Below are 26,951 nucleotides of genomic sequence, written 5' to 3'. Positions count from 1 at the left end.
TCGCTTTATGACAAACCTGACTGAAAGGGTTTCTGTAAAGTATGGGCTTAAGTGTGTTAGTGATTGATTGATGTACAGTATTTATTGTACATTATGATTGGCATTTACACTTTTGAAGTCTAGGTACTGTAGCATCACATTCTATTAAAAGCACTACACAACCTTTTTCCTATTATATACTTTGCAGCAATTACACTGATTGCTTTACTTTTTTTCACGTCGGCAATTACACTAGTGTTTTTTGTTTCCGTGTAATGCCTCTTTCCTATAGCCTGAGAGAAATCAACTGTTTATGCACTGAATGGAAAAAATGTTTTACTGTGCATTTCACATTGTCATTTCCTGTCTTTTAAAAAGAAAACAATCTGAGTTTAAAAAATGTTAAAATGTAATCTTCTCTAAGATTCTGATGTTTAAAGAAGATCAGGTTCACATATTGTAATTATGAATGTAACAAGCAACTCAGAATAAGATACAATAACTTGCTTTTTGCATTTCACTATGATGAAAAGGATTCCATAATTCATTATGACAAGCAAGTTGGAATAAATATGATCAAGAGCGCTATGCAAATATCTTAAAAAAAAAAAACCCACAGAAGGCACCACAATTACAATAAAGTTGCATCCCATCATGATTCATTTCCCCCCCTAAAAGTAATAAGACCAACAAAAGAAATTAATCATAATGCATAATTAGTCAAGATGTACAAGCCAACCAGCTGGCTCTGCAGGGAGAAAAGGGAGGCTATTTTAACTAAAGTAAATGGCACTTTCAATCAAGTTTGGCTTTACTAGGTATTGTTTAGCTTGATTTTCCTGTTATTAACTTGTATTTCCCTATTTAATTTAGCATATCTTTTCATTTGTTATTTTTTAGAAGAGTCACAGTTTGCAATGTTAGTGAACTTCTGTCTTGAATTGCTCACAAGTTGTTCTGCAGGTTGCACTTTGGGTGTCCCTGGTACTGCTACTTGGTAGAAGTTTGGTAACCGGATGTCGTATCGAAGTCCTTTCCCTACGTGCACTCTGTCATTCAAGGCATATAGTTTATCAGCAATGTCACTCCCAATTAAAATTGAAAACAGACGTGAGATGAAACGGTGTTTAGCAAACAGCAAATACAGTTTCTTTCTCCTCCAAGCCACATATCGACAGTCCGTCTCTGCTGTAAGAGTTACCTGAAAATGAGATTAAAAATAACTAAATTCTGATGTGCTGATGTTGACTATGCAATTGTATGAAGGGCTCAGGTCTGTTCTTCTTACTCAGAAAAAACTCCCATGGGCTTCAATAGGAAATGTGCACAAGTAAAAACTGCAGAATCAAGCTTTTATGACAATTGGCCACAGAAATCCTACAGATAGGCCTCTGAAAGTGCCACTAGTGCTCCTTGGATTGCTGCCTGCGCATGTGCCTTATTCTTTCTGCTCTGTATATACAACAGTTGAAGTTAACTGAGCTATGTCAATTTAAGCCAGCTGAGAATATGACCCAAGACTCATTGCAGAGAGAAGACAGGTCAGGAAAAAGACCAAGAATTTCTAGTTTCCTTGGATCCAGAAGTTCTCTAGGTGTATGCCCAGACGAAATGTAAAAAGACCATTACATAATACAAAGGCAGTCTATTTCTGAAATACCAAATAGGGTCATTTTTTCTAAGCAATCATATTTTGCAGCAACAATATAAAACTAAATAAAAATGAAATACCACCAACAGAATATAGACATAACCAATCAACTGAGTAACCAGACCTCCCTCTCCTATATACCCAAGTCTGGCATTTTCAATAACAAAAATAATACAGTACATTCATTTCTAAAGTGATTAACTATGCAACAGTTTAAAGAAGTACACAAAAACCGTGCATGTTTTACCTGGAAAATACCCTCTTCTGTGGGTCTTAGGGAATCCCATTCAGGAGAATCCAGAAATTGAAGGGGGAAAATATAATGCAGAAACTCTCCATCAACTGTCACTCTGATCCTACCAAAATACAGTGGATATGTCAATATTGCACTTATAAAAGTAGACAGAATAGTAAGTTACTTATAATATTAAACAGCAGCCGGATGTGAGGTACTTTAATACTCAGTACACGGTGCTGAGGTCAGTGAGGTCTATGCTTATTTATTCAGACTGTTTTCTTTAATTTTTTATATGCAGTTGGAACAAGCACACACAAAACAGCAAGCAAGCAACTAAGGTTCAAATCTTATAGTCCTTCGTCACAGCAAGATCATTCTATAGATGACTGGCATGTGGAAGGGCTGAATGTTAGGCATACGGTGGCCCGATATGGCGGATATACATAGAGATGGTGAAAAAGCATGATTCACCTTCTTCTTCTAAGACCAACAGAACCCCCTTTGTTATTTTGTGGCTCTGCATTTTAGAGGGCTGAGGTGAAAGGGAGGCATGGTAACTGGGGAGACATCCCTCATGTAACAAATATGGTTTTCCCATGCAAGGTAATGCTGTTTCAGGAGCTGTGACTGAGGCCAGGGGAATAGCATGGAGACATTGGGTCTCTGTATGAATGGCCTAGCCCTCCGCAGACCAAGATTTTCATGAGTTAAAAAATTATCTAGGACTCAACTGCACCTTGTATGCCATTCTGAGGGCTACTCAGCAGGGCCACCCAGAGGATTCAGGGGGCCTGGAGTCAGGGCCGGTGCAACCATTTAGGCGACCTAAGCGGTCACTTAGGGTGCTGGGATTTGAGGAGCGTTATTTTCTTCGGCAGCGACCGTGGCAGCCAGATCTTCGGCCGCCTCGGTCGCTGCCGGCATTTATGTGGAGGGAGCTGGGGCAGGGGACCACAGGGAGGGCCGCCTGCAGCAAGTAAGATGGGGAGGGGTAGCACGCACGGGAACTCCCCGCCCCAGCTCACCCCTGCCCTGCTTGATTCCCGAGCACGCCGTGGCTGCTTCACTTCTCTCGCCTCCCAGGTTTGCGGCGCCTAAGCTGATTGGCGCTGCAAGCCTGGGAGGCGGGAGAAGTGAAGCAGCGACGGCATGCTCGGGGTGCTCGTGTTTGGAGCATGGGTGAGGTGCCTCAGGGTGGGGCGCAAGGTTGAAGTTTCGCCTAGGGCGCGAAACATCCTTGCACCGGCCCTGCCTGGGGTCTTTGGCAGTGGGGGGACCCCGCTGCCGAATTGCCGCCGAAGAGCCGGCACTTCAGCGTTGGGTTCTGGGGCGGAAGGACCCCCCACTGCCGAATTGCCACCGAAGATCTGGAGCGGAAGAAATTCTGGGGGCCCAGGCCCCGCGAGAGTTTTCCGGGGTCCCGGCAGTGAGTGAAGGACCCCGGTCCAGGGCCCCAAAAAACTCTCATGGGGGCCCCCATTTGCCCTCTCTCGGGCGGCCCTGCTACTCAAGACGGGGCTTAATGCTCTCATCTCCCATGCGCAGGGGAGTGGAAGTCTTTTGTCTCACCCCAGGAAGAAGTGTAACATGCATTTCCCTGCATGTTTGGCCAATGTGGAGGGATGGACACTACTCCTGCAGCATAGCTAGCACTCAGGGGGACACTAGCAGGGACTGTGGTTGTGCCCAGCTGTCGTGGAGGGAGGCTGTTTGTTTCTTATGCCTTTTCCACTCCTTGGACACTCATGAAGCACGCAGGTACAATCTAGGATATAATGTAGCGATAAGCTATTTAAACAAACATAGCATTCACTGCTATACGGTGTAGCACAATTTTATTTCCCACATTAGTCAGGTTATAGTAATAGAGAACACTTCTAAATGATTCTTATGTTATTAAAATAATAGATGGGTAACAAATACAGTGTACACATTGATGAATGCACTTATGCTCCCTTTATTTGAATTTCTTAACGAAAAATGGAACTGGTATAATACAATAGTCTGGAAAAAATATTAGTCTCCTTGTTCTTTAAGCTGTTATGGCTTTTGTGCTCAAACTGTTCTCATGCTGGAGACTTCCTGGACATGTTTACAGTTTTTAAACTGTCAGCCTATTTAATCTCTGAGCAAACAATATACAAATAAGGAATTACTGTTTACTTTTATATTTGGAAGGAGGAAAAAATACCCACCCCGTAAATAGGTAAGAACAAACTGATACAAACCTTCCAGACACAAGCATAGAGAGTTTATCAATAGGTGTTTTGCCTTGCATAGCATAACAATGCTCCTTCTCCAAAGTAATCACTTCTGCATCACAACACAAGACAATCTTCCTAAAAACGGTCAAGGAGATTCCCAGAGGCTGAAAAAGAGAACTGTAGAGTTCCTGGAATTCTTTTTCAAAGGAAACACTCCGAACTTGGTAGGTAACATAAATAAATTGTATGAAGCATATCACAAAAAGGACAAAATTCCAGGAGAAGATATCAGCAGCACATACATCCAGCCAAGCCCATATAGACGAGCAGAGAAAGCCCAATCCAAGCAAACTGAAGACGTACATTAGCCCAAAGAATCCACTTCCTCCCATGAAGCCAACAACAAATAGAATACTAGCTAGTTGGTAGATCGATCCCTCTGGCTCTTGCTTCCAGGCTACACAGGTAGGATGTGCATATATCAAGCTCTCCCAAAAACTTTCATTTTCTCCCATGGCTGAAATAATTATTTGGTTCAGTTTAAGTTCTCTCTGCCTTCTAAAACTTTATTTATATAGGTACAGATAGAGGGGTTCATTGCTTTTCCATCTTTGTAGCCGTTGGTAACTGATCACCATAATCCCACGCTCTTCCGTTTTAAGCATCTAGGAAGTTAGTGTTCTCAGAAGTCCATGTTCTCTCTCATCAGCTCATGTATCCTTCCAGTTTGGTTGGATCCATAACATGATCTGATCTAAGTGAAGAAAAGAGAGGAACGTTAATACAAATATTTGTATAAGTTAGCTCAGACAAGATTTCACAGATTTTAATGCCAGAAATGGGCACTATGTTCACCTAATCTGACTTCTTACATAATACAAGTCATAGAATTTCACCAAGTGGCTCCAGCCTCAAGCTCATCATAACTTCTAGCTTAAAGACTTCAGGTGAGGGGGAAGTCCACCCTACATGTTATTCTAATGGTTAATTACTCTCACTGTTAAAAATTTGCACACCTTATTTCTAGCCAAAAATAAATTAAAAATAAAAATCTTTCCTTGTCTTAGATATCTTTCTTAATAATATATTGTCAATAGGTCTGTCAAGCAATTAAAAATGTATTGTGATTAATCGCAGTGTTAAACAATAATAGAATACCATTTATTTAAATATTTCTGGATGTTTTCTACATTTTCAAATATATTGATTTCAATTACAAAATAGAATACAAAGTGTACAGTGTTCACTTTATATTTATTTTTATTACAAATATTTGCACTGTAAAAAACAAAAAGAAATAGTATTTTTCAATTCACCTTCTTTGCATTTTGTCTGCAGTCAAAGTGTTCTTAAAATGAACAACATGTGCGGGGTCATCACCGAGACTGCTGTAACATGGAATATATGGCAGAATGCAAGTAAAACAGAACAGGGGACAGACAATTCTCCCCCAAGGAGTTGTCACAAATTTAATTAACACTTTTTTTTTAAAAACGAGTGTCATCAGCATGGAAGCATGTCCTCTGGAATGGTGGCTGAAGCATGAAGCGGCATACGAATGTTTAGCATATCTGGCACATAAATACCTTGCAATGCCAGCTACAAAAGTGCCATGCAAATACCTGTTCTCACTTTCTGGTGACATTGTAAATAAGAAGAGGGCAGCATTATCTCCTGTAAATGTAAACAAACTTGTTTGTCTTAGCAACTGACTGAACAAGAAGTAGAACTGAGTGGACTAGTAGGCTCTGAAATTTTACGTTAAAAAAAAATCTACATTTGTAAGTTGCACTTTCACAACAAAGATTGCACTACAGTACTTGGATGAGGTGAATTAAAAATATTTTTTCTCTCTTTTACTGTGCAAATATTTGTAATAAAAATATACACTTTGATTTCAATTACTACACAATACAATATATATGAAAATGTAGAAAAATATCCAAAGTATTTAATAAATTTCAATTGGTATTCTATTGTTTAACAGTACAATTAAAACTGAGATTAATTGCAATTAATTTTTTAAATTGCGATTAATTTTTTTGAGTTAATTGCAAGTTAGCTGCGATTAATTGACAGCCCTAATTGTCAGATTTTCAGCAATAGTCCTTTTAGGGCACTGAAGGAATGACAAGTTTGGCATGAAAGATGAGGTTGCATTGATTCCTTGCTCAAATTAAAAAGAGATTGTGTGCGGTGGAGGTTATTTTATAGCTATATCAATAGCCTTACTAATTATATGCCAACAATCAGGAACACTGCTTATTCATTTTTTGAACTATGGACCATGTATAAACAAAAAAGTCAAAAGAAAATTTAAGGAGCAAAATTCAATATTGTAAGGATGATATCACTGCAATACAAGTTTCATTAACACCAAAATAGGAGGAAGTAACAAAATATTCTTGTTAATATTTTAATAGGATAATCAGTTGGGGTTGAATTTCAATTCAAATTTCCAAGTGTATTCTATGTATCTATGGCCTCCCATCACTGTAGTACTGGTAATCCTCCAAGTATTTACAAGAAGAAATAAGAACAAAACTCCCCCAGTCGGTTGGAGCAATAGCTTAATTAATTTGTATTTTGGGGGATTTTGTTCACAGAGTATGAGAGAGGAGAACTGATTGAGAGAAAGCTAAGAAAAACAAATGAGTTTTACATTTAACCCCAAGATCTGAGGGTCACTCCTATTTTTTGAGGGCATGGGTTCCACAGGCTAGGTCCACCTCCTGTGAAAGCTGTCTCCTGCTCTCATGAGCCTCCCTCTGTTGACTGGCAGTTTCATTGTTCCAACTGAATATAGCTGCCCTGGGAAGTCATGTTTGCAGAGTGAGAGGCAACCTCTTGGATAGACAGAGCCAAACCAATGGAGGGTTTTGAAGATTAGGGCAGAGATCTAAACAGGACACTGTATTCTATGGGGAGCCAGTAGAGAGAGTAGAGCACCACAGTGATGCATTCATATTTAAGAAAATAAAACACAGTCATCCACATTGATGTTAAACAAGTTTTAACCTATGTGCACAGCATCTTTAGTTGACTTGTCTTAACTTTCTTGACTATTCCCATGTAGACTTGGCCCAACATTATACCACTATGTAAACACTGCTTCGCTATGAAACCTCCCCTAAAACATTACTAACTTTACATTATAGATAAACGTGTAAAATTTCTTTTACTATATGGCCAACAGAAATATGTTCTAGTATACATTCTGTGTCCTGAGACATCTGAAAGGGCACGTTTAATAAGTGTAACATAATCAACAAATGTGATTTATAAAATGTAGTTGAAAACAGATAGTATGACTAATGCAAGTCCTAATATCTGGTATCACTTAACAAATAGTGCTGCTATTTCTACTATTATTCCACCAAAAGCAGAGTATTGATGATAAGTTTGACTTATAGTCAAACCCTATCAAATCTCACATATCAAGTAGTAACTTTTTAAATGAGGGCTACAAATACTAAAAGAAAGAAGCTACCAGTTGGGAAGGCCTCCTCTGTAAACAACATGTGTTGAGGCTGATCTGTTGGAAATGGAACTTGGGGAGGAGGGAATGTCTGTTGGCAGCCAAGTGGATACATCCAAGGAACATGCTAGATCAGTGGGTCTCAAACTTCAATTTTTTTCCACGGACCACTTGAAAATTGCCTAGGGTCTCAGCAGACCACTTAATGATCTTTTCAAAGGTTGTTTGTACCGTTAGCTAACTATTGTAAAGCGCTTTGGATAAAAGCGCTATATTTTATATTATATATATATATATATATACACACACACACACACACACACACAAAAAACCACATTAACTTTTTTTGTTCTACAAATAAAAGCACACAACTCATATTTTAATATCAGTAGTCTTACCTTTCTAATGCAATGGATGTGCCCTCTCTCCCCCCGTTGCGGCAGCCCTTGAGCTGGGGTTGGGAAGGAGGGGGGTCTCCCCCACTACAGCAGCCACAAAGCTGGGGCTGGGAAGGGGAGGGGGTGTCTCTCCCCAACAGCAGCAGCCCTAGAGCTGGGGAAAGTTGCCTCTTTCTCTGGCCACTGCAACCCTGCATGTCCCAAATTCCTCCCACCCTCTCTTCTCACCCCACTGCCCCCTCTCCCTGCCTCCTCTCGCCCCCACCCTCAGGCCACCACCACACCTTACATGTGCATTTTCTCCAGGGTCCAGGCACTTTATTAGTGGAGCCATGCCTGCGCAGCTCCACTAATTAGGTAGGTGGCCCTTCATTCTCTTGTGTGTGGCTACCCAGGCACGCACCTTAGAGGGAACTATCTGCGGACCACTTGAATGGAGCTAGCGGACCACTGGTGGTTCGCGGACCACAGTTGGAGAACCTCTGTGCTAAATGGCATGATTCTCTGGTGTAGGGAGTTCAACTCTGATATAATCTCACAGAGGTAAATGCTGGTTCATGCCAGAATTAACAACCTGCAGAAGTCTGAATATGCAGCCAGAGGGCGTGATCCAAAGCCCACTGAAGTAAATGGAAAGACTCATTCACTTCAGTGCACTCTGGATCATGCTCATAAGCAAGGGAAACAGTAGCAGCTTAAGAACTGCTGGTTAAGACACGGTGGAGCCTTTCAGTCACACGCAAAGTCTTCAAGCACGGTCAGGGCGGAGGGGGAGGGGAATCTCCAGAGTTTCTCAAGGATCTCCAACCTAGTTGTATAATGTAGGACCTATGGCTAGCCACCATCTCTGACTCACTGAGTGGATGATCCTGCAGAGATACTAGAAATTTTCCCTACCTAGGAAGGGCATGATCTAGCTTTTTTTGTTTGCTTTTTTATTTTTGTTTTTTAAATTTACAAATAACTTTTCCCAACATGGTAAGGATTACTTCTTAATATTTGAAATTTTATTGGCACAAACTAGGTCACATGCTTCTGTACTCTCTGAAGTCAGTGGCAAAGCATCTCCTGACTGCAGAGGTGAAGGATCTGGCCCGAATGAGTCAATATGGAACATAAGCGTAGTGCAGGGTGTTCCTTTTTCATCACAAGTAAAATGACACTTTTCAGCTATGACATGCAGAAAACCTGTCAAGTGTAAGTAAAGCTGCACAGTTTAAGGGTGCCTCTGTATACACCAAGTACCAAGGAACTTGCTCTTATACTACAAGTATGAAAATATAGAAAGAATTTCTCAAAAGCAACCACAAGGAGAACAATATATAACAAAGCTTTAGAGTTATAGCCTACACGTTATAATATACACGATGCTGTTTAACACTTTCAGTACTCATTTTGCACATTTTGATTTATTCCCAGGAAAAGCCACTGAATATCTGAGCTCCGTGAGATCACCAGTATTTAAAAACATATTGGCTTCTGTGTCAGATTTTAAAACAAAATATACTTATCCAAAAGGAGCCTAGCATCAGTAGGAAGTGTAAAATCAAAATTAATCAGTGGTGTAATTAAAAGTGAAAAATACCCAACTTTAAATGTCAGTTCCACTGCTGTTTTACTGGAAAAAAGAGAAACCTACTGCAAACACTAGATTTCTTGGAACATCAAATGGAACTGATTTTCCAGGAACCACTGAAGTCAATACTTAGAGGAAGTGCTACTGGTGTGCTGAGTGGGTCCAGCAGTCCAGAAGTACCATTCATAGAGGTGCATGGAATACATCAATAGCACATTTATTAGCTGCTAAGCTTTAATTCCTTTAGTTTACTAAAAAAGGAACATTAGCTGCAGGATTCCAAGACATGGTTGCTAAAATGATGAAATCTAGAAGAGTTGAGAGAAATATAGTGGGGCAGTACTGATCAGAAGTTTTGGAGGTCTGGCCCTCTCTGAGTACTAAGATCTGCAAGAGAGTGTGTGTGCGCGCACGCGTGGGGGGGGGGGGGGGGGGGGGGGGGGGGGGGGGGGGGGGGGGGGAGGTAATGATCTTTTTTCCATAGCACACTTTTTTTTTTTTAAATTAAAAGAGGGGAACCATGTGGCACTATTGGACCCTACATCCTGTAGAAGAGATATCCTGGAGCTTTAAGATAAGCTGTTCTCCAAATTCTATTCTCAATCACACTAATGTGAATCTTGGAATCAATGGAGTTACTACAGAAATATACCTAAATGCAGAATTTGGCACTTTGACCAAGTGAGCTGGATAAGAGCCATGTCTGCTGCAAATAAAAATTCTTAAGTTACTTAGATGGAGAGATCATTAGGCACTACAAGTAGGGTCAAAATTGTTGAACTCAAAGCAACAGAATTGACAGATGCACATGGCTATTAAGTCTTCTATTCTGAAATTCGTTGGCAGTGAAGTGAGAATGCTGCTAGTCAACTGCAGAACAAAAAATCCTTTAAAAATCACTTAAGACAACCTGGTCCTATGTTGTTCTTTACTTTTGATAACACAGCTGTTTCTAGCTTAGTGTCAACGATACCCCGTCCACCAATTGTCAAATTAATACAATACCAATTCCTATGAAGTAAACTGCTGCGTTTTGAATGAGATTGTGGTCAAAATATTATGGGGGACTCTGCCTGTATGATGTAAATAAGATCATAGATCAGTACTACTACCACCTAGTTCACACAACATGGAGCATTATGTTATACAACTGAAACTGACACAATGCAGCCTTAGAATTCCAGTGGCTTGGGATGGCCAATACCAGTTAACTCAAAGCTTTTGTAACTCCTGTATTTCAACTCATGTAAACACAGATGGTCTATCTTTTAATCAACCTAAGCCAAAATCTCTATAGTAAAGCAGTACATTGTTAAGACATAGAACTATATATGGGGATATCAAGATTAATACACAGGGCCAAACACCACAAATCCAGTGTCACTTGTACTACTTCCACTCGATAAAGAAGGTCAGTTCCTGACCTTAAATTTCTTAGTCTCGAAGCGTTACGGACGTCAGAGTTTCCTCCTATTTCAGTTTGGCTAAAAATGTTTATGAAAATGTTCCACAAAATGACAAGCATAAAAAATACTTCATAACCTTATAAAACCCTCAAATCATCTCTCTTCTGCATAGTCAATTTACTTCCTATTTATACCAGAGTTTACCAACTTATCAAATGGAATCTCAAACTCAACAAAGAGTCCTGTGGCACCTTACAGACTAACAGACGTATTGGAGCATAAGCTTTTGTGGGTGAATACCCACTTCATCAGATGCACGTGGTGGAAATTTCCAGAAGCAGATATAAATATGCAGGCCAGAATCAGTCTAGAGATAACAAGGTTAGTTCAGTTAGGGAGGATGAGGCCCTCTACCACCACTTGAGGTGTGAGCACCAAGGGAGGAGAAACTGCTTTTGTAGTTGGCTAGCCATTCACAGTCTTCATTTAATCCTGAACTGATGGTTTCAAATTTGCAAATGAACTGAAGCTCAGCAGTTCCTCTTTGGAGTCTGGTCCTGAAGTTTTTTTGCTGCAGGATGGTTACCTTTAAATCTGCTATTGTGTGTCCAGGGAGGTTGAAGTGTTCTCCTACAGGTTTCTGTATATTGCCATTCCTAATGTCTGACTTGTGTCCATTTATACTTTTACAGAGGGATTGTCCAGTTTGTCCGATGTACATAGCAGAGGGGCAATGACTGATTCTTGGAGCAGCTAGTCCTGGAACCCATAAGAGGAGAGGCAATTCTTGATTTAGTCTTAAGTGCAGCACAGGATCTGAGGTGACTATAGCTGGACCACTTGGTAATAGTAACCATAATAAAATTAAATTTAAAATCCCTCTGGCAGGGAAAACACCACAGCATACCAACACTAAGGCCATGGCTACACTGGCACTTTACAGCGCTGCACTTTCTCACTCAGGGGTGTGAAAAAAAACACCCCCTCTGAGCACTGCAAGATACACTGAGGCTTGACAGCGCTGTAAACAGTGCCACAGAGCTGGGAGCGTGGCTCCCAGCGCTGCAAGCTAAACCTCATGAGGATGTGGAGTACGTGCAGCGCTGGGAGAGCTCTCTCCCAGCGCTGGCGCTGCGACTACACTCACACTTCAAAGCGCTGTCGCGGCAGTGCTTTGAAGTTTTGAGTGTAGCCATACCCTAACATTTAATTTCAGAAAGGGGAATGACACAAAAATGAGGATATTAGTTAAAACAGAAATTAAAAGGTACAGTGCCAAAAGTGAAATCCCTGGAAACTTTTTAAAGACACCATAATAGAGGCTCAACTTAAATGTATATCCCTAAATTAAAAAACACACAGTAAGAGAACCAAAAAGAAGTGCCACTTTGGCTAAACAACAAAGTAAAAGAAGCAGTGAGACAAAAAGGCATCCTTTAATAAGTGGAAGTTAAATCCTAGTGAGGAAAACAGAAAGGAGCATAAACTCTGACAAATGAAGTGTAAAAATGTAATTAAGAAGGCTGAAAAAGAATTTGAAGAACAGGTAGCCAAAGACTCAAAAAGTAATAGCAAACATTTTTTAAGTGCTGTATATACTCAGTCATTAGCCCATTCATTTATAAGCCAAGTCCCCAAGACGGTTAGGTAAAAATAGCAAAAAACTGTATGACCCTTTCATAAGCCGACCCTATTTTTCAGGGATTGGAAAGCTTTTGCTCCTGGCCCATTAGGGTAAGCTGTTAGCAGGCCTGAATATTTTGTTTACTTGGATCGTTCACAGGCATGGAGACCCTCGGCTCCCAGTGGCCGTGGTTTGCTGTGCGGGAGTTCTGCAGCTCCCATTGGCTGGGAACGGCAAACTGCGGCCACTGGGAGCTAAGGGGCTTCATGCCTGTGAATGCTTCAGGTAAATAAAACATCCCAACCTGCCAGCGGCTTACCCTGACAGGCCGGGAGCCAAAGTTTGCGAACCCCTGCTATATTTTAAAAGCTGGCATCACAAGAGACACTCAAAAGTTTTACTAGAATTATTTTAATGTAATTTAATGAAAAATATGTTGTTATAATAACTGAACAAATATGTATTCACCTTCAAAATTAGTCAATATTTAAAATCAGTAAATGGATATTTAAAACAAGTAACTTAGAACAATATGAGACTTTAAAAAAAGTCTTAAAATCCTTTAGTCTGAATCAGTCTCTGATTCACCGAACAGTTCATTAAATTTGGTTTTAGTCACAGCTGCACCTGCATTGTCATCGTAGATGTCGGCATTGTCGTCTTCAGACTCAGATTCCTTCTTGTCATCAGCCTCTGTTGTGTCATCATCAAATATGGCATCATCTTCTGATCCATCAAGTGCATTGCTGATGCAGCGTTTCCTAAATTATTTTTCTACCATTTCCGAGGGAATGGACACCCACGCATCCTTGATCCACTGGGCGACCAGACTGATTTCAGACTTCATAAGATTCCTGCTTTTTGTCAACTTGGCCACGCCTGAGCACATCCATTCAGAACACATTTCGCGTAGCCTGTCTTTAAAGGGTTTGTTCAGGCAGACATCAAGTGGTTGTAGAATTGAAGTTAAGCCTCCAGGTATTACAGCCAAAGTAGTTTTCACATTTTTGGCCATATTGTTCACCTCATCCGTCTTGCGTGCCCTGAACATGTACCAAACGAGCATAGCAGGTTTCTTGAAAAGTGCTTCTGGTCTCTTATGCCACACTTTTTCTAGCCATCCAATAGTCCCACTTTCATCCATCCATCGCTTTTCATGTGCATGTACGATGACACCAGCAGGAAATGTCATGTTTTTAGGCAAGGTTTTTCTTTTAAAAACAAAAACAACAGGAGGGAGCTTTGATCCATTTGCCAAACATGATAAAACCACTGTAAAATGGATTTTTTCATGGCCACAGGTTTAATTAAAATTGTTTTTTCCACCAACACTAGTTATTGTTATGTTGCTCGGGAGATCGAACGTCATCGGTGTTTCATCCATATTTCCTATTTGTGACAGTTCAAATGCATACTCCTTTTGATATTTTATAATAAACCTTTGGAAAGATTCATTTTTTCTTCCAGATCTCTCGGCAGCTTTTGCGCTTTCTTTGTTTGCTGATGAAGACAGAGACCGTGACAGGTTATGAACCAAGTACACCAACCCGCTGATGCAACAAACACTGACGCCTTTACTGACTTGTATTTGTTGTCTTTCGAAATTTGCAGAGCACGCAGACAAATTCAAGTTCCAGTGACAATGTACCAGCTCAGGAAATGAAGTGCACCTTGTTGGATATTTTTTCTTGATTCTTGGCAGGTATTTTAGTGTTGTTTTATTTTTTTTGCCATTCTCTTACTTGCTTCTCCTTGATACAGAATTCATGAATAAAGGCACAATTATTGTTTGCTTCTGCATATTCAACAACTTTAAGTTTGAACGCTGTGTGATAAGCAGACCTTTTTCTTTTGATTTCACCCTTGTTCATTTTAAATACTAGTATGAAAATAGATTATTATTGTAGTTATAGATTTTGTAGGTCTTTATATAGAAATGTCACCTGCTTTATCACTGTCAAATTATGATTATTCTTTGTTTATTTCAAAGCAGCCTTGTAGATTGGCATGTCTGTGGGGATAACAGGCTATTTTAATTTTATTAGAGATTCCATTGATTCTGCACATTACATTTTCATATTAACTCAAGACTTACAAGGTCCAATGGCAGAAATGCACAAGATCAAATTACACAGTAGTGGACTGACACTACTGCTATAGTACTATTGTTCATTGTATTTTTCTGATTGGCTTGTAAGGCATAGCATTTTGTGAAATGCATGGGTCAAATGTCATGCAGATCTGCAGCACTGGGAATGGTGAGCTGTGGCCACAGGGAGTTGAGAGGCTCCATGCCTGCAGATGCTCCAAGTAAACAAAACGACAATGTATTAGATATTCAATTCAATGATTACACAGAGTTTAAAATCATCATATTTTGGTGTAGACCCGTTTACAAGCCAACCCCCGCTCTTTGATGCGTCACTTTTTTACCAAAAATATTCAGCTTATGAACGAGTATATATGGTACATGAGAAGCAGGAAGCCTTCTAAACAACCAGCCACTGGACGATCGAGATTCTAAAGGAGCACTCTAGAACAATAAGTCAATTGCGGAGAAACTAAATGAATTCTTTGCATTGGTCTTCACGGCTGAGAATGTGAAGGAAATTCCCAAACCTGAGCCATTCTTTTTAGGTGACAAATCTGAGTAACTGTCACAGATTGAAGTGTCATTAGAGGAGGTTTTGGAACAAATCGATAAACTAAACAGTAATAAGTCACCAGGACCAGATGGTATTCATCCAAGAGTTCTGAAGGAACTCAAATATGAAAATGCAGAACTACTAACTGTAGTTTGTAACCTATCATTTAAATCAGTTTCTGTAGCAAATGACTGGAGGAAAGCTAATGTGATGCCAATTTTTTAAAAGGGCTCCAGAGGCGATCCTGGCAATTACAGGCCAGTAAGCCTGACTTCATTACCGGGCAAACTCATTAACACTATAGTAAAGAACAAAATTGTCAGACACATAGATGAACATAGATGTATTGGGGAAAGAGTCAACTTGGTTTTTGTAAAGGGAAATCATGCCTCACCAATCTACTAGAATTCTTTGAGGGGAGTCAACAAGCATGTGGACAAGGGGGATCCAGTGCATATAGCGTACTTGGATTTTCAGAAAGCCTTTGACAAGGTCCCTCACCAAAGGCTCTTAAGCAAAGTAAGTGGTCATGGAAAAAGAGGGAAGGTCCTCTCATGGACTGGTAACTGGTTAAAAGATAGGAAACAAAGAGTAGGAATAAATGGTCAGTTTTCAGAATGGAGAAGGGTAAATAGTGGTGTCCCCCAAGGGGCTGTACTGGGCCTAGTCCTATTCAACATATTCATAAAAAATCTGGAAAAAGGAGTAAGCAGTGAAGTGACAAAATTTGCAGACAAAACAAAACTACTCAAGGTAGTTAAGTCCCAGGCAGACTGCGAAGAGATACAAAATGATCTCTCAAAACCGGGTGACTTAGCAACTAAATGGCAGATTAAATTCAGTGCTGATAAATGAAAAGTAATGCATAATAGAAAACATAATCCCAACTATGCATATGAAATGATGTGGTCTAAATTAGCTGTTACCAATCAAGAAAGAGATCTTGGAGTCATTGTGGATAGTTCTCTGAAAACATCCATTCAATATGCAGCAGTCATCAAAAAAAGGGAACAATGTTGGGAATCATTAAGAAAGGGATAGATAATAAGAAAGAAAATACCATATTGCCTCTATATAAATCCATGGTACACCCACATCTTGAATTCTGCATGCAGATGTGGTCACCCCATCTAAAAAAAAAGATATATAGAACTTGGAAAAGGTTCAGAAAAGGGCAACAAAAATGATTAGGGACATGGAATGGCTGCCATATGAGAAGCGATTAATAAGATTGGGACTCTTCAGCTTGGAAAATGGACAACTAAGGGATGATATGCTAGAGGTCTATAAAATCATGACTGGTGTGAAGAAAATAAATAAGGAAGTGTTGTTTACTTCTTCTCAGAACATGACTGGTGTGCAGAAAACACTTGCTTATTTTCTGTTTACTCCTTCTCATAACACAAGAACTAGGGATCACCAAATTAAATGAATAAGTAGCAGGTTTAAAACAAACAAAAGGAAGTTCCACACAATGCACAAGTCAACCTGTGGAACTCTTTGCCAGAGGATGTTGTGAAAGCCAATATTATAACAGAGTTCAAAAAAAGAACTAGATAAATGTATGGAGGATAGGTCCATCAATGGCTATTAGCCAGGTTGGACAGGGATGGACAGCCTGTTTGCCAGAAGCTGGGAATCGGTGACAGGGGATGGATCACTTGATGATTACCTATTCTGTTCATTCCCTCTGGGGCACCTGGCATTAGCCACTGTTGAAAGACAGGATATTGGGCTAGGTGGACCTTTGGTCTAATCCAGTATGGTCGTTCCTATGTACACAACCATGGCAATGGAACCCATTTTCTCAGGAAGATTTATAGGCTCCAAGACCATGGAAAAAATTCTCTGCATTTATAGCTGGACATGTTCACAATGAACCCAGTCCTCCAAAACCTACCACATGCAAAATTCTCATTGACTTCAATGGGAATTCTGCACAGAGAGAACTTGCAGGATCAAGCCCCAAAATCAGAGTTGCTTTTGCCATTATTTTGGGAGAAATATTCCTGGGAGGTCAAGAATAGTTGGTAATTTTTGCCACAAGGGTATTGAGACTAATGGAACAAAATACTTGGCAGAGCAGAGCAAACAGTGTGTGTGTTCCTTGATATTTCCTTACTTGACAGTTCCTCTAAGTCAGGAGCAGGCAAACTTTTTGGCCTGAGGGCCACACTGGGTTTTGGAAATTGTATGGAAGGCCAGTTGGGGGGGTTGTGGCCCACCCCCCCTCCGCCCCCAGGATTCCTGGCCTATCCAACCCCCCTGTTCCCTGACTGCCGCCCCAGACTCTTGTCCCATCCACCCCTCCCCTGCTCCCTGTCCCCTGATCACCCCCAGAACCCCTGCCTCTGACTGCCCCCCACCATCCCATCCAACCCCTCCTCTCATTCTTGACGCCCCCCACCCCGAGACCCCTACCCCATCCAATCACCCCTTCCCTCTGTCCCGGGAACCCCTGCCTCTGACTGCCCCCCACCACCCCCTCCTCTCATTTCTGGCTGCCCCCTGGGTAACCCCTGCCCCCATTCAACCCTCCATTCCCCACCCTCTGACTGCCCCAACCCTTGCCTCCTCCCCGAACTCCTCTGCCCTCTGTCCACCCCCCCTGCTCCCTGCCCCCTTACTGCGCTGCTTGGTGCACCGGTGGTTGGTGGTGCTAAAGCTGCGCCACCCGGCTGGAGCCAGCCACACAGTTGCCACTGCGCAGCACAGGGCACTGGGTCAGGCTGGGCTCTGCGCTGTGCTGCCCCAGAAGCTCGCAGCCCACTGCTCAGAGCATTGCGCTGCCGGCGGAGGAGGGGGAATGGCAGGGGAGGGGCCAGGGCCTAGCCTCCCAGGCCAGGAGCTCAGGGGCCGGGCAGGAGGGTCCCACAGGCCAGATGTGGCCCGTGGGCCATAGTTTGCCCACCTCTGCTCTAGGTGCGGGACATACAGCTCCATGGGGTACACAACGGCCACTATACAGACACCATTCAGTTTATCCTCAGTACAGGGAAATCAACAGTGCTATTAATTGCAAAGCTTCTGCCATTTAGTACCACTCTCACAAGGACCTAGTACTAGTTTATCCAATTTTATAAATACATTGGAACACCACAACTTCATTGAGATTTTTCCGTTCTCATAGTCAAAATTTCCATTAGAAGATGAATATTTTGTTTATTATTAAACCAAAAATTTAAGATTTGATTTCCTAAGTATGAAAAGTTTAGTTTAAGGGGTCATGTTGCTTCCTGTAACGTAAATAGCAAAATTTCCATTGTCTTCAATAGAACCAGATCAGTTAGTGAGAGATCAACATATCTGACATAAGAGCTGTGATCACATAGCAATACAGTATTTTTTAAAAACAAACAACAGTATTTCTGGAGGTACTGAACTGGCTTTGTGGAAGTGTTTTGAGGAGCGCTTTAAGAAATAATTAAAATCAGAAAAAACATTAAAAATTAATAAATAGAATGGCAATATTCCATTAATCCTCCCCCCAAACAAGGAAATATTAAGCCAAAATTGTGATACAATATGTGTGTGCATATCAAAGATTAATCAGCTAAAATGTAAATTTTATTTGAAACAACCATATGCAGAAAAGTGTGTGTTTGGGGAGAGGGATGTTCCCTGTACATTGCAGGGTTCATACAGAACATTTATTTCTTATGTAAATAAGTGTTTTCATAACAGTATTATATCTCCATATATTTGTCACTGAATACTTTAGCTGTGGTATGCTTTGAATATTAATGATTCACCTGCATAGAATACTGGGAACACTAATTTCTGAAAAACTTAAGGTGTGATCTATTTGCTGCACTATTAAGTCAAGAGGCAAAGCAATTGCACACTGTGGTTATTCAGGCTTCAAGGAAACTGCCCTTTAGTTGGAGCATATTAAGTATTCAGAGGGAAAGATCTGTGGGTTTCTGCACTAGTTAAAACTGCATGGGTTGGCTGGATTTAGCTCTCACTTATACCCTTCATTTATATTTTGCATTTCTCTCAGTTTGAACAAATCAATCAACTCAGCTTCACTTTTCTTTATGTCAGGTTCACTTTTAGACCCTTAGCGCATTTAAGTTTGTGTTTTAAACACTGCTCATTTGTTTAAGAGCAAATGTTTTCACCGGATTTCAACAGTTGTGGAAATGCTTCCATTAGTGGTAAGCTTTATAAAAGCTTGTTTTTACAAAATTTAACCTGTTTCAAGTTTAAGTTGCCCTTTTCTGTGTATGTAGGTCAACTTTGCTGAGGGAAAAATAATACATTATAGCACTGGATGTCAGAAGTGTACTACAGCAATGATGGACAGAATAGTTTGGGTAGTCATACAAGTTCCTAAACAAACATGTGTAGGTGTTTGTTTAGGAACAAATTTAGGTGTACTCTGACTCAGCACTCTCAGTTCACTGAGCTTAGTTGAATTTGTATGTCAACAAGGTAAAGGTACTATTTTTAATTGTATCCTTCCTTTTCTAACTTGTTAAACTGCCACAGCATTTTAAAAAATGGATAGAATAATTTATTTAAGGTTTATCAAAAGTGTCATCATGTACAGTGAAAACTTTTGATATTACAAATATTTTGTCTTTGATATTTTAGCAATTTACTGTAGATTAACATTTAGGTAAGTTACAACAATTGAATAATTGCTTCTTTATTACTGTAAAACATACCAGACAATAGCCTATATTGGCAATATCTAAATATTTTATTTTAAAAACCATTGCAGCTTCTTTTCCAATTTGGATGGGGACTAATAACCCGTAGAAAGCACATAGTTCTCTTGCAGAAATCTGAGTTATAGACAACAGGCTAGTTGGCATCTTTTCTTTAGTTCTTTCAGATCCGGGGAACACTGTGCATGAAGCCTATTGGTACAGAATGAAGCAATCCAGATCTTTTATTTTCAACTATGGTGGATTACTTGCACTTGGGGAAGCTTGAATAAAATTCACATATGTTAAACATGATTAATACTGTGTTGGTCAAACAGTGTAACGATTAGGATTTATTGCATTTTGCAAAGAAAACAGTAATGTGAAATCAAACGTCATTCCTGTTTACACATTATAGCTTTTAAACTGTTTTAAAGGAATCTACTAAGCAGTGACAGTGCATATTTTAAAAGCTGTTTTACTGCTGCATTAATGAATGCACCTGAAACTTGCAAACACAGTTCAGTTTAAAATTAATTAGTTTGTATGTTGCATAACCATATGAGCTCCTCCTGGCAATCCTACAATTGGTGCATCAACAAATTAAGTGCATGCAGCATGGTTGGTTATTACCAAACCAAGAAGCAAACACTGAGATTTGGTTCATCACAATGCACCAGTATGAAAGCCACACTACAAAAGAACAAAAATAGTTAGATACCAGTTCAAATGGATAAACGTGCTAAAACATGGGATACCACTTTACCTATCCCATGTGTTCCAAAACACATTCCAGTATGGTAACAAGGATACTTTAGTGCAGTGGTCACCAATCGGTTGATCACGATTGACTGGTCAATCCAAGAGGTTCTCCCAGTCAATCACGATCTCTAGTGGTGCAGTGTGGCTGCCGCTAAGGCAGACTCCCTGCCTACCCCGGCCCCATGCTGCTCCCGGAAGCGGCCAGTGTGGCCCCATGGGCAGGGGTCTCCCTCAGCGTGCTGCTCCTGCCTGCAAGCACTGCCCCCGCAGCTCCTATTGGCTGGGAGAGCTGCAGGGGTGGTGCTTGCAGAGAGGGGCAGCGCATTCAGCCACATACCCCCTGCCCTCTCCCAGGGGATGCAGGGGCATGTCGGCCCCTTCTGGGACCAGTGTGGGGCTGGGGTAGGCAAGGAGCCTGCCTTAGCCTTGCCACTGATCAGGAGCCACCGGAGATAAGTGGTTCCTGGCAGAAGGCCGCACCCCAGCCCTGAGCTGCCTCCAAGAGCCAGCACCCCATGCCCCTCCTGCACCCAAAACCCCCTCCTATACTCTAAACCCCAGCCCTGAACCCCTCCCAGAGCCATCACCCTGTACAGCCTCCTGCACCCCAACACTCTGATCTCCCTCCTAGAGCTTGCACCCTCACCACCTACTGCACCCCAAACCCCAGCCCCAGCCCAAATCCCCCTCCCACACTGTGAACCCCTTGGTCCCAGCCCAGAGCCCACACCCCCTCTCAAACCTCAACCCCCTATCCCAGCATGGTGAAAGTGAGTGAGGGTTGGAGAGAGCGAGCAATGGAGAGTTGAAGTGAGTGGGGCGGGGCCTCGGGGAAAGGGTGGGGTAGAGCCTGGATTGCCCTTGGATTCAAAAAGTGATCTTGAGAGTAAAAAGGTTGGAGATCACTGCTTTAGTGGTTACTAAAATAGTTTAATTTTACTTGAGCATTCAGGTTTGAAAATACATCTCTAATTTGTGCTCAATTGGGACAGGGCGTTAGGTTTTTTTGGACAAGTGTCATATGGACTATCACAAAAGCAATGCCATACAGAAGCATGCACACCCAGAGAGAGAGATCATTTAGTATCACTTTCAAGTACATTAATAGATTAATTTCTGCCTACCATTGTCAGAAGAGGCTTATAAATTCTTTATCCCAATACAATCAAACTACCAGGCTATTATTAATTATTATTTGTACTGTGGCAGCCTCTAGACATCATACACATTACAAAGAAGTGGTCTCTCCCCCAAGAACTTACAATCTAAACAAATAGACTAAAATTAGTTTCAGCTAACAGTCCTTTTCTCCTACTCCACTAAACTTCCTGCTGATCAAATTTTATCTTAAGAGATTTTCTTACAACAAAACTTGTAAGAGAAGGGAAAAACTTGCCTTCTCCCTCAAAATTAAAAATGTTGTTATTATGCTTCCCTCTTTAATAGCATCTATCCTCCTTACTATTGGCACATGCAACTGAGGTGATACTGCACGAGTCACTGGCATACTTCATGAAGTACCTGCCTGAAGACTGTCTATACTACTTTAAGATCTGGCATCATACACAGTACGGTGTCATGCCTAGATAGCAACAACTCTACACAGCTGAAAGCCCTTTCTTACTTTCTTTTGGTCACTAGTCATTTTCATAAGAACATGGCCATACTGGGTCAGATCAAATGTCCACTTAGCCCAGTATCCTGTCTTCTAACAGTGGCCAATACCATGTGACCCAGAGGGAATGAACAGAACAGGTAATCATCAAGTGATCCATCCCGTTACCCATTCCCAGCTTCTGGCAAACAGAGGCTAGGGACACCATCCCTGTCCATCCTGGCTAATAGCCCTTGATGGACCTATCCTCCATGAACTTATCTAGTTCTTTTTTTGAACCTGTTATAGTCTTGGCCTTCATAAAATCCTCTGGCAAGGAGTTCCACAGGTTGACTTGTGCATTGTGTAGAACTTCCTTTTGTTTGTCTTAAACCTGCTGCCTATCCATTTAATTTGGTGACCCCTAGTTCTTGTGTTATGAGAAGTAGTAAATAGGAAATAAGGAAGTGTTATTTATTCCTTCTCAGAACATGACTGGTGTGGAGAAAACACTTGCTTATTTGCTTTCTCCACACCAGTCATGATTTTATATACCTCTATCATATCGCCCCTTAGTCTTCTCTTTTCCAAGCTGAAAAGTCCCAATCTTATCAATTGTTCCTCATATGGCAGCTGTTCCATTCCCCTAATCATTTTTGTTGCCCTTTTCTGAACCTTTTCCAATATATCATTTTTGAAATGGGGCGACCACCATGGATTTATATAGAGGCAATATGATATTTTATTTCATATTATCTATCCCTTTCTTAATCATTCCCAACATTCTGTTAGCTTTTTTGACTGCCGCATATGTTTCCCTTGGATGTATATAGCTAAACTCCCATGAATCCACAGAATGGGAAGAAAACTAATTTCTGGAAGCCAGATTTCATCAATGACATCTTTATGACATTACCAGGTGGTTCTATGATTCAATATTATAAGAGAGCAACTAAATAAAATATTTGCCTATAAAGTGATTGGCAGGTTAAATGTAAACAAAGCTTTAAGGAACAGCTGGTGGCTTGTGGAAGATTTTGTAAAACAGCCTATTTAGAAAAAAAGGCTCATGTTTTGTGTTATTCTCCCTTTGTTTCTTTGCAAAAAAAGCAAATATAAAGACCAGGTCTTAATGTAAGAGCTGACTTGCTCTTGCTGTTTCTTACTCAATTAAGATATAATTCTTTGGTGGTGGCAAGGGAAAGTCAAATCAGTGAAGTCAATGGGACTACTTACCAGAGTAAAGGGAGAAGGATTTGGCCCCAGTTGGTTCTTGTGAAAAGACTATTACACAGAAAACCTATTCCTCTATGTGCTCCATGTGCAAAAGGAGTTCTACACATGGAAAACTTGCAGGGTCAGGTACAGAGATTATTTTCCTGCTGGGAAAATAAACTCTGAATTCTTACAAAACAAAGATTTTCGTTTTGCATGCATATCTTTACTAATCAAGAGGAAAGGTAGCTATAGAGCAAGTGTCAGGCAAGCAGTATTGTCTAAATGGAACATTTTATGAGGCAGCACAAAGCTGTTCAACCTTTAAGTGTTCTCAAAACATTTCAGACAAAATTACTGCATTTCACTACTGTACTACTATTAAAGTGAAGCCTTTTACAGAGGAATGTAGATCTAATGTGGAAAGCACCTGTTTCAATGAAATCCGTTATTTCAACAATTAATATGGACTGTCTACATTTGTCCTTAGTTCCCAACAAAGCATTTCCCGCGGCTAATGTTTAATATCTGTGATACCACAACTTGATTTTCCATTTGGAATGCGGTCCTCGTTCTGGATTCGTGTTGCAAAGTTACTTTGTACCACGCCTAAAGACAGCCACAAACACAACACTGCCGCTTCCCGTTCACAGGGGCCGCCACGAGCAGCTGACTGAGTGCTGGGAGGAGAAAGGACCTTCGGGGCCAGGACGCCGCCACGGGCGGGGTGCGGGTGCTGGGAGCGCGGAACCCGGCGGGGAGAAGAGCAGCGCTCGGCTCAGCCCGGCTCTCCGCGCGGCGGGACCCCGCAGCTGGTAGGGGGCTCGGGGCGGGCGGTGACTCCGGGAGCCGCAGCCGCCCCCGACACAGCCCCGCTCTGGCGGGCTCCGGGGGCAGCGAGCAGCTGGGGGTTATAGAGCGGGGCCGCCTGGGGCTCGGGGCCGCTGGGAGCGAAGGGCCGGGCGCGGGCTGCACCCAGCTGACCCGGCCCGGGCGCGTCTCCCCGGGGAAGTTTCTCCTGGTCGCTCCGGGCAAGCGGCGCCTCCGGCTCCGATTTCAGCCGCCCCGGCGGGGTGGGGGTGTGTCCGTGCGCCGGGAGGCTGCCCACGCCCCAGCGCCCCCCTTACCTGGCCCTTAGCCCCCTGCCGGGCGCCTCAGGAAAAGTTTCCCGGCTCCAGGGTTGAGGCGCCGGGGACGTCGCTGCCGCTTCCTCGGGGCGCAGCGCCGCCAGCGAGCTGCCGCTTGGACTAAAATAGGCGGGGAGCCGCCAGGGGGCTGCGGGCGGCGCCAGCTCCGGGGCAGGCAGCGAGCGGCCGCAGCGCGCAAGCGCTGCCCGGTGGTGGAGACACCGGCAGGCTCCGGCCACGTGCCGCTCTCAACCCTCGTCCCCCAGGGTGCGCGCTCCCCCGCCCTCCAGCTGGCAGCGGGCCAGCACTGGGCAGGCTCGCACTGAGGTTGAGGCGGGCCAGCTCCTGCCCCTGGTGAGCTGGAGCAGAGCTGTGCCGCGGTTCTAACGGGAGGGGACATGCGCCTTCCGTTCCGCCCTAGTGAGCTCTTGCAGGTCTTAATAGATGCGATTGCGAGCGAGCCAGGAGATAGTAGGTCCGTGGCCCCCAGCCGTGCTCCCCGGCATTGACTTTTTTGCATTTGTTTTCTGCTGTGGACCAAAAAACACCCCCCTCCCCCCAGCAAATACAAGCCTGCAGCGAATGGAATGTGAGGAGCAAAGCTTCGTGTCCTGGGATCGTCCCAGGTTAGCTTAGGCTGGGTGCATGAGCTATACCTTATATGCCCCCATTGCGGCTAGTGCTGTATTAATGGAGAATAAGCAAGTCTTTAAAAATAAATAAATGTGACTGGATTTTTTGTTAACATGAAGAGGCGCTTGTCCCCTTACTCACCTAGAGTAGAACCAATAGAAAACACAGGTATTTGCAGACCAAGGTATTACCCCACCCGTGGAGCCGAATCTCCCCCCACAGTTACTAGGTGTACATTGGGATACATCAATAGTCTTACCTAGCCCCAGCATTCTATAATCAGGAGCTGGGTTCCCCAAGAAAATAATGAGATATTTTAAAGTAATACATTTCATGGATTCTTCTGGTTTGCCTACTGCTGTTGGACCACCTCGGGTTCACATTTTCAAGCTTTTCTCTGCATTCATGAGGGTGTTTTTCTTTTTAAAGGAAAGCTTAGATAAGAACATACTTCCTGCAGGTGAGGCTTTAAGAAAAACAGCAAATATCACAAGACTCAGGATAAAATCATGAGAATTAGCAATTGCATCACAGAGGTAGCTAAGATCAGGTAATTAAAACAATGACAATACATACTGCCTACCATTTGTTAACTTCTCTATTTTCCCCTCCCCATTTTATGATTCTTCTTAATAGGGTAAGAGAACTGTAATAATACTTTTCGTTCATCACATCATGCGAGGCTCATTGTTGTCCACCACTTCTTCAGTGGCACTGTTATGGAGGGAAGACAGTAGCCTCCCCTGGGGACAGAGTTCAGTTTCTTTTGAGAGCATCAGCAAGGAATTGCCCCTAATTAACAGTCAAAACCACAGTTCAGAATAAATAAATAAGCAGTTAACTTTTATTGCCAAAATACAGAACAGAGGAAAGAAATAAAAACAATCTTTAAAAAATGTATACCTGTTATGGATTTGGGGCTAGATCCTGAACATCTTACCTTGGCAAACTCCTTATTCAGGCCCAATGTGAAAAACACTTACAGACTAGCCCTGAAGTGGAAGAGCCAGAATATTGCAGATTTTACTATGGTTTTGGCAGCTCAGAACTCTGTCATGTTTTTTCCTGACCTGACATAGCTGCAGCACTGCCAGCTGTGACAGATCGCTTCAGAGCCTGCTTAGCCAAAGAGCTCCTTATATAAACTCCTCTATCTTAAAAGTAATGTAAAGTGTCATCTATCTATCTCCTCACTGGACAATCTAGGTACTTATATGCAGCTTCTATCACAGACTGCCGCTCAGGTGTTTAAAAACAGAACAACAATAGAACCAACTAGAATTGCATTTTCCTTTAAACCATTACCTTAGAAATGAATAGTTCTAGTGGACATAGTCTATCTAAACTAAAATCTAATTTCCTTCTGTTTTTCTAGTTACCCAGCATCTATTGCTCTATGAAATGCACTATGAAAATTATACTTCTTTGTTACATGATTGTAATGCTTCTGTTTGTACCATCTTCAGTTGTGACACATCTGTTTATTCTAAAACAAGACAAGATCTAATGTATATCTCTTTTAGTATGTTAATTGCAAATTCTAGTGGCCACTTTGTGGAAATATAGTTTAGGGATTGACATAGACAGTCTTGTAATTCCAAGTTAATACATAAAAATTTCAGATATAAAATGCACAGTTCCAGTTGTTACAGAAGCCAACCCTCAGAGGTAATCAATTTTTTTTTTTTGTCAAGGTCCAGATTTCTTGGTCAAGATATAGTCAAGGTCCAAACTCAAATAATAATGATAATATGTAAATAAAAAGA

General features: G+C 41.8%; 1 protein-coding gene across 1 annotated transcript; it reads right to left on the bottom strand.

The window, feature by feature from the left end:
- Nucleotides 1-63: 63 nt before the first annotated feature.
- Nucleotides 64-24,654, bottom strand: POPDC3 (popeye domain containing 3). Its single transcript, XM_050949333.1, has 4 exons — nucleotides 24,553-24,654; nucleotides 4,097-4,826; nucleotides 1,878-1,986; nucleotides 64-1,180 (listed from the first exon to the last, which is right to left on the bottom strand). The coding sequence occupies exons 2-4, from the start codon at nucleotides 4,585-4,587 to the stop codon at nucleotides 869-871; spliced, it is 912 nt and encodes a 303-aa protein (XP_050805290.1). The 5' UTR covers nucleotides 4,588-4,826; nucleotides 24,553-24,654; the 3' UTR covers nucleotides 64-868.
- Between the last annotated feature and the right edge of the window lie 2,297 nt (nucleotides 24,655-26,951).

The sequence above is a fragment of the Gopherus flavomarginatus genome, chromosome 4, assembly GCF_025201925.1.
Source record: "Gopherus flavomarginatus isolate rGopFla2 chromosome 4, rGopFla2.mat.asm, whole genome shotgun sequence".
In the NCBI taxonomy this organism is placed as follows: domain Eukaryota; kingdom Metazoa; phylum Chordata; order Testudines; family Testudinidae; genus Gopherus; species Gopherus flavomarginatus.
This window is presented reverse-complemented; position numbering and strand designations above follow the sequence as displayed.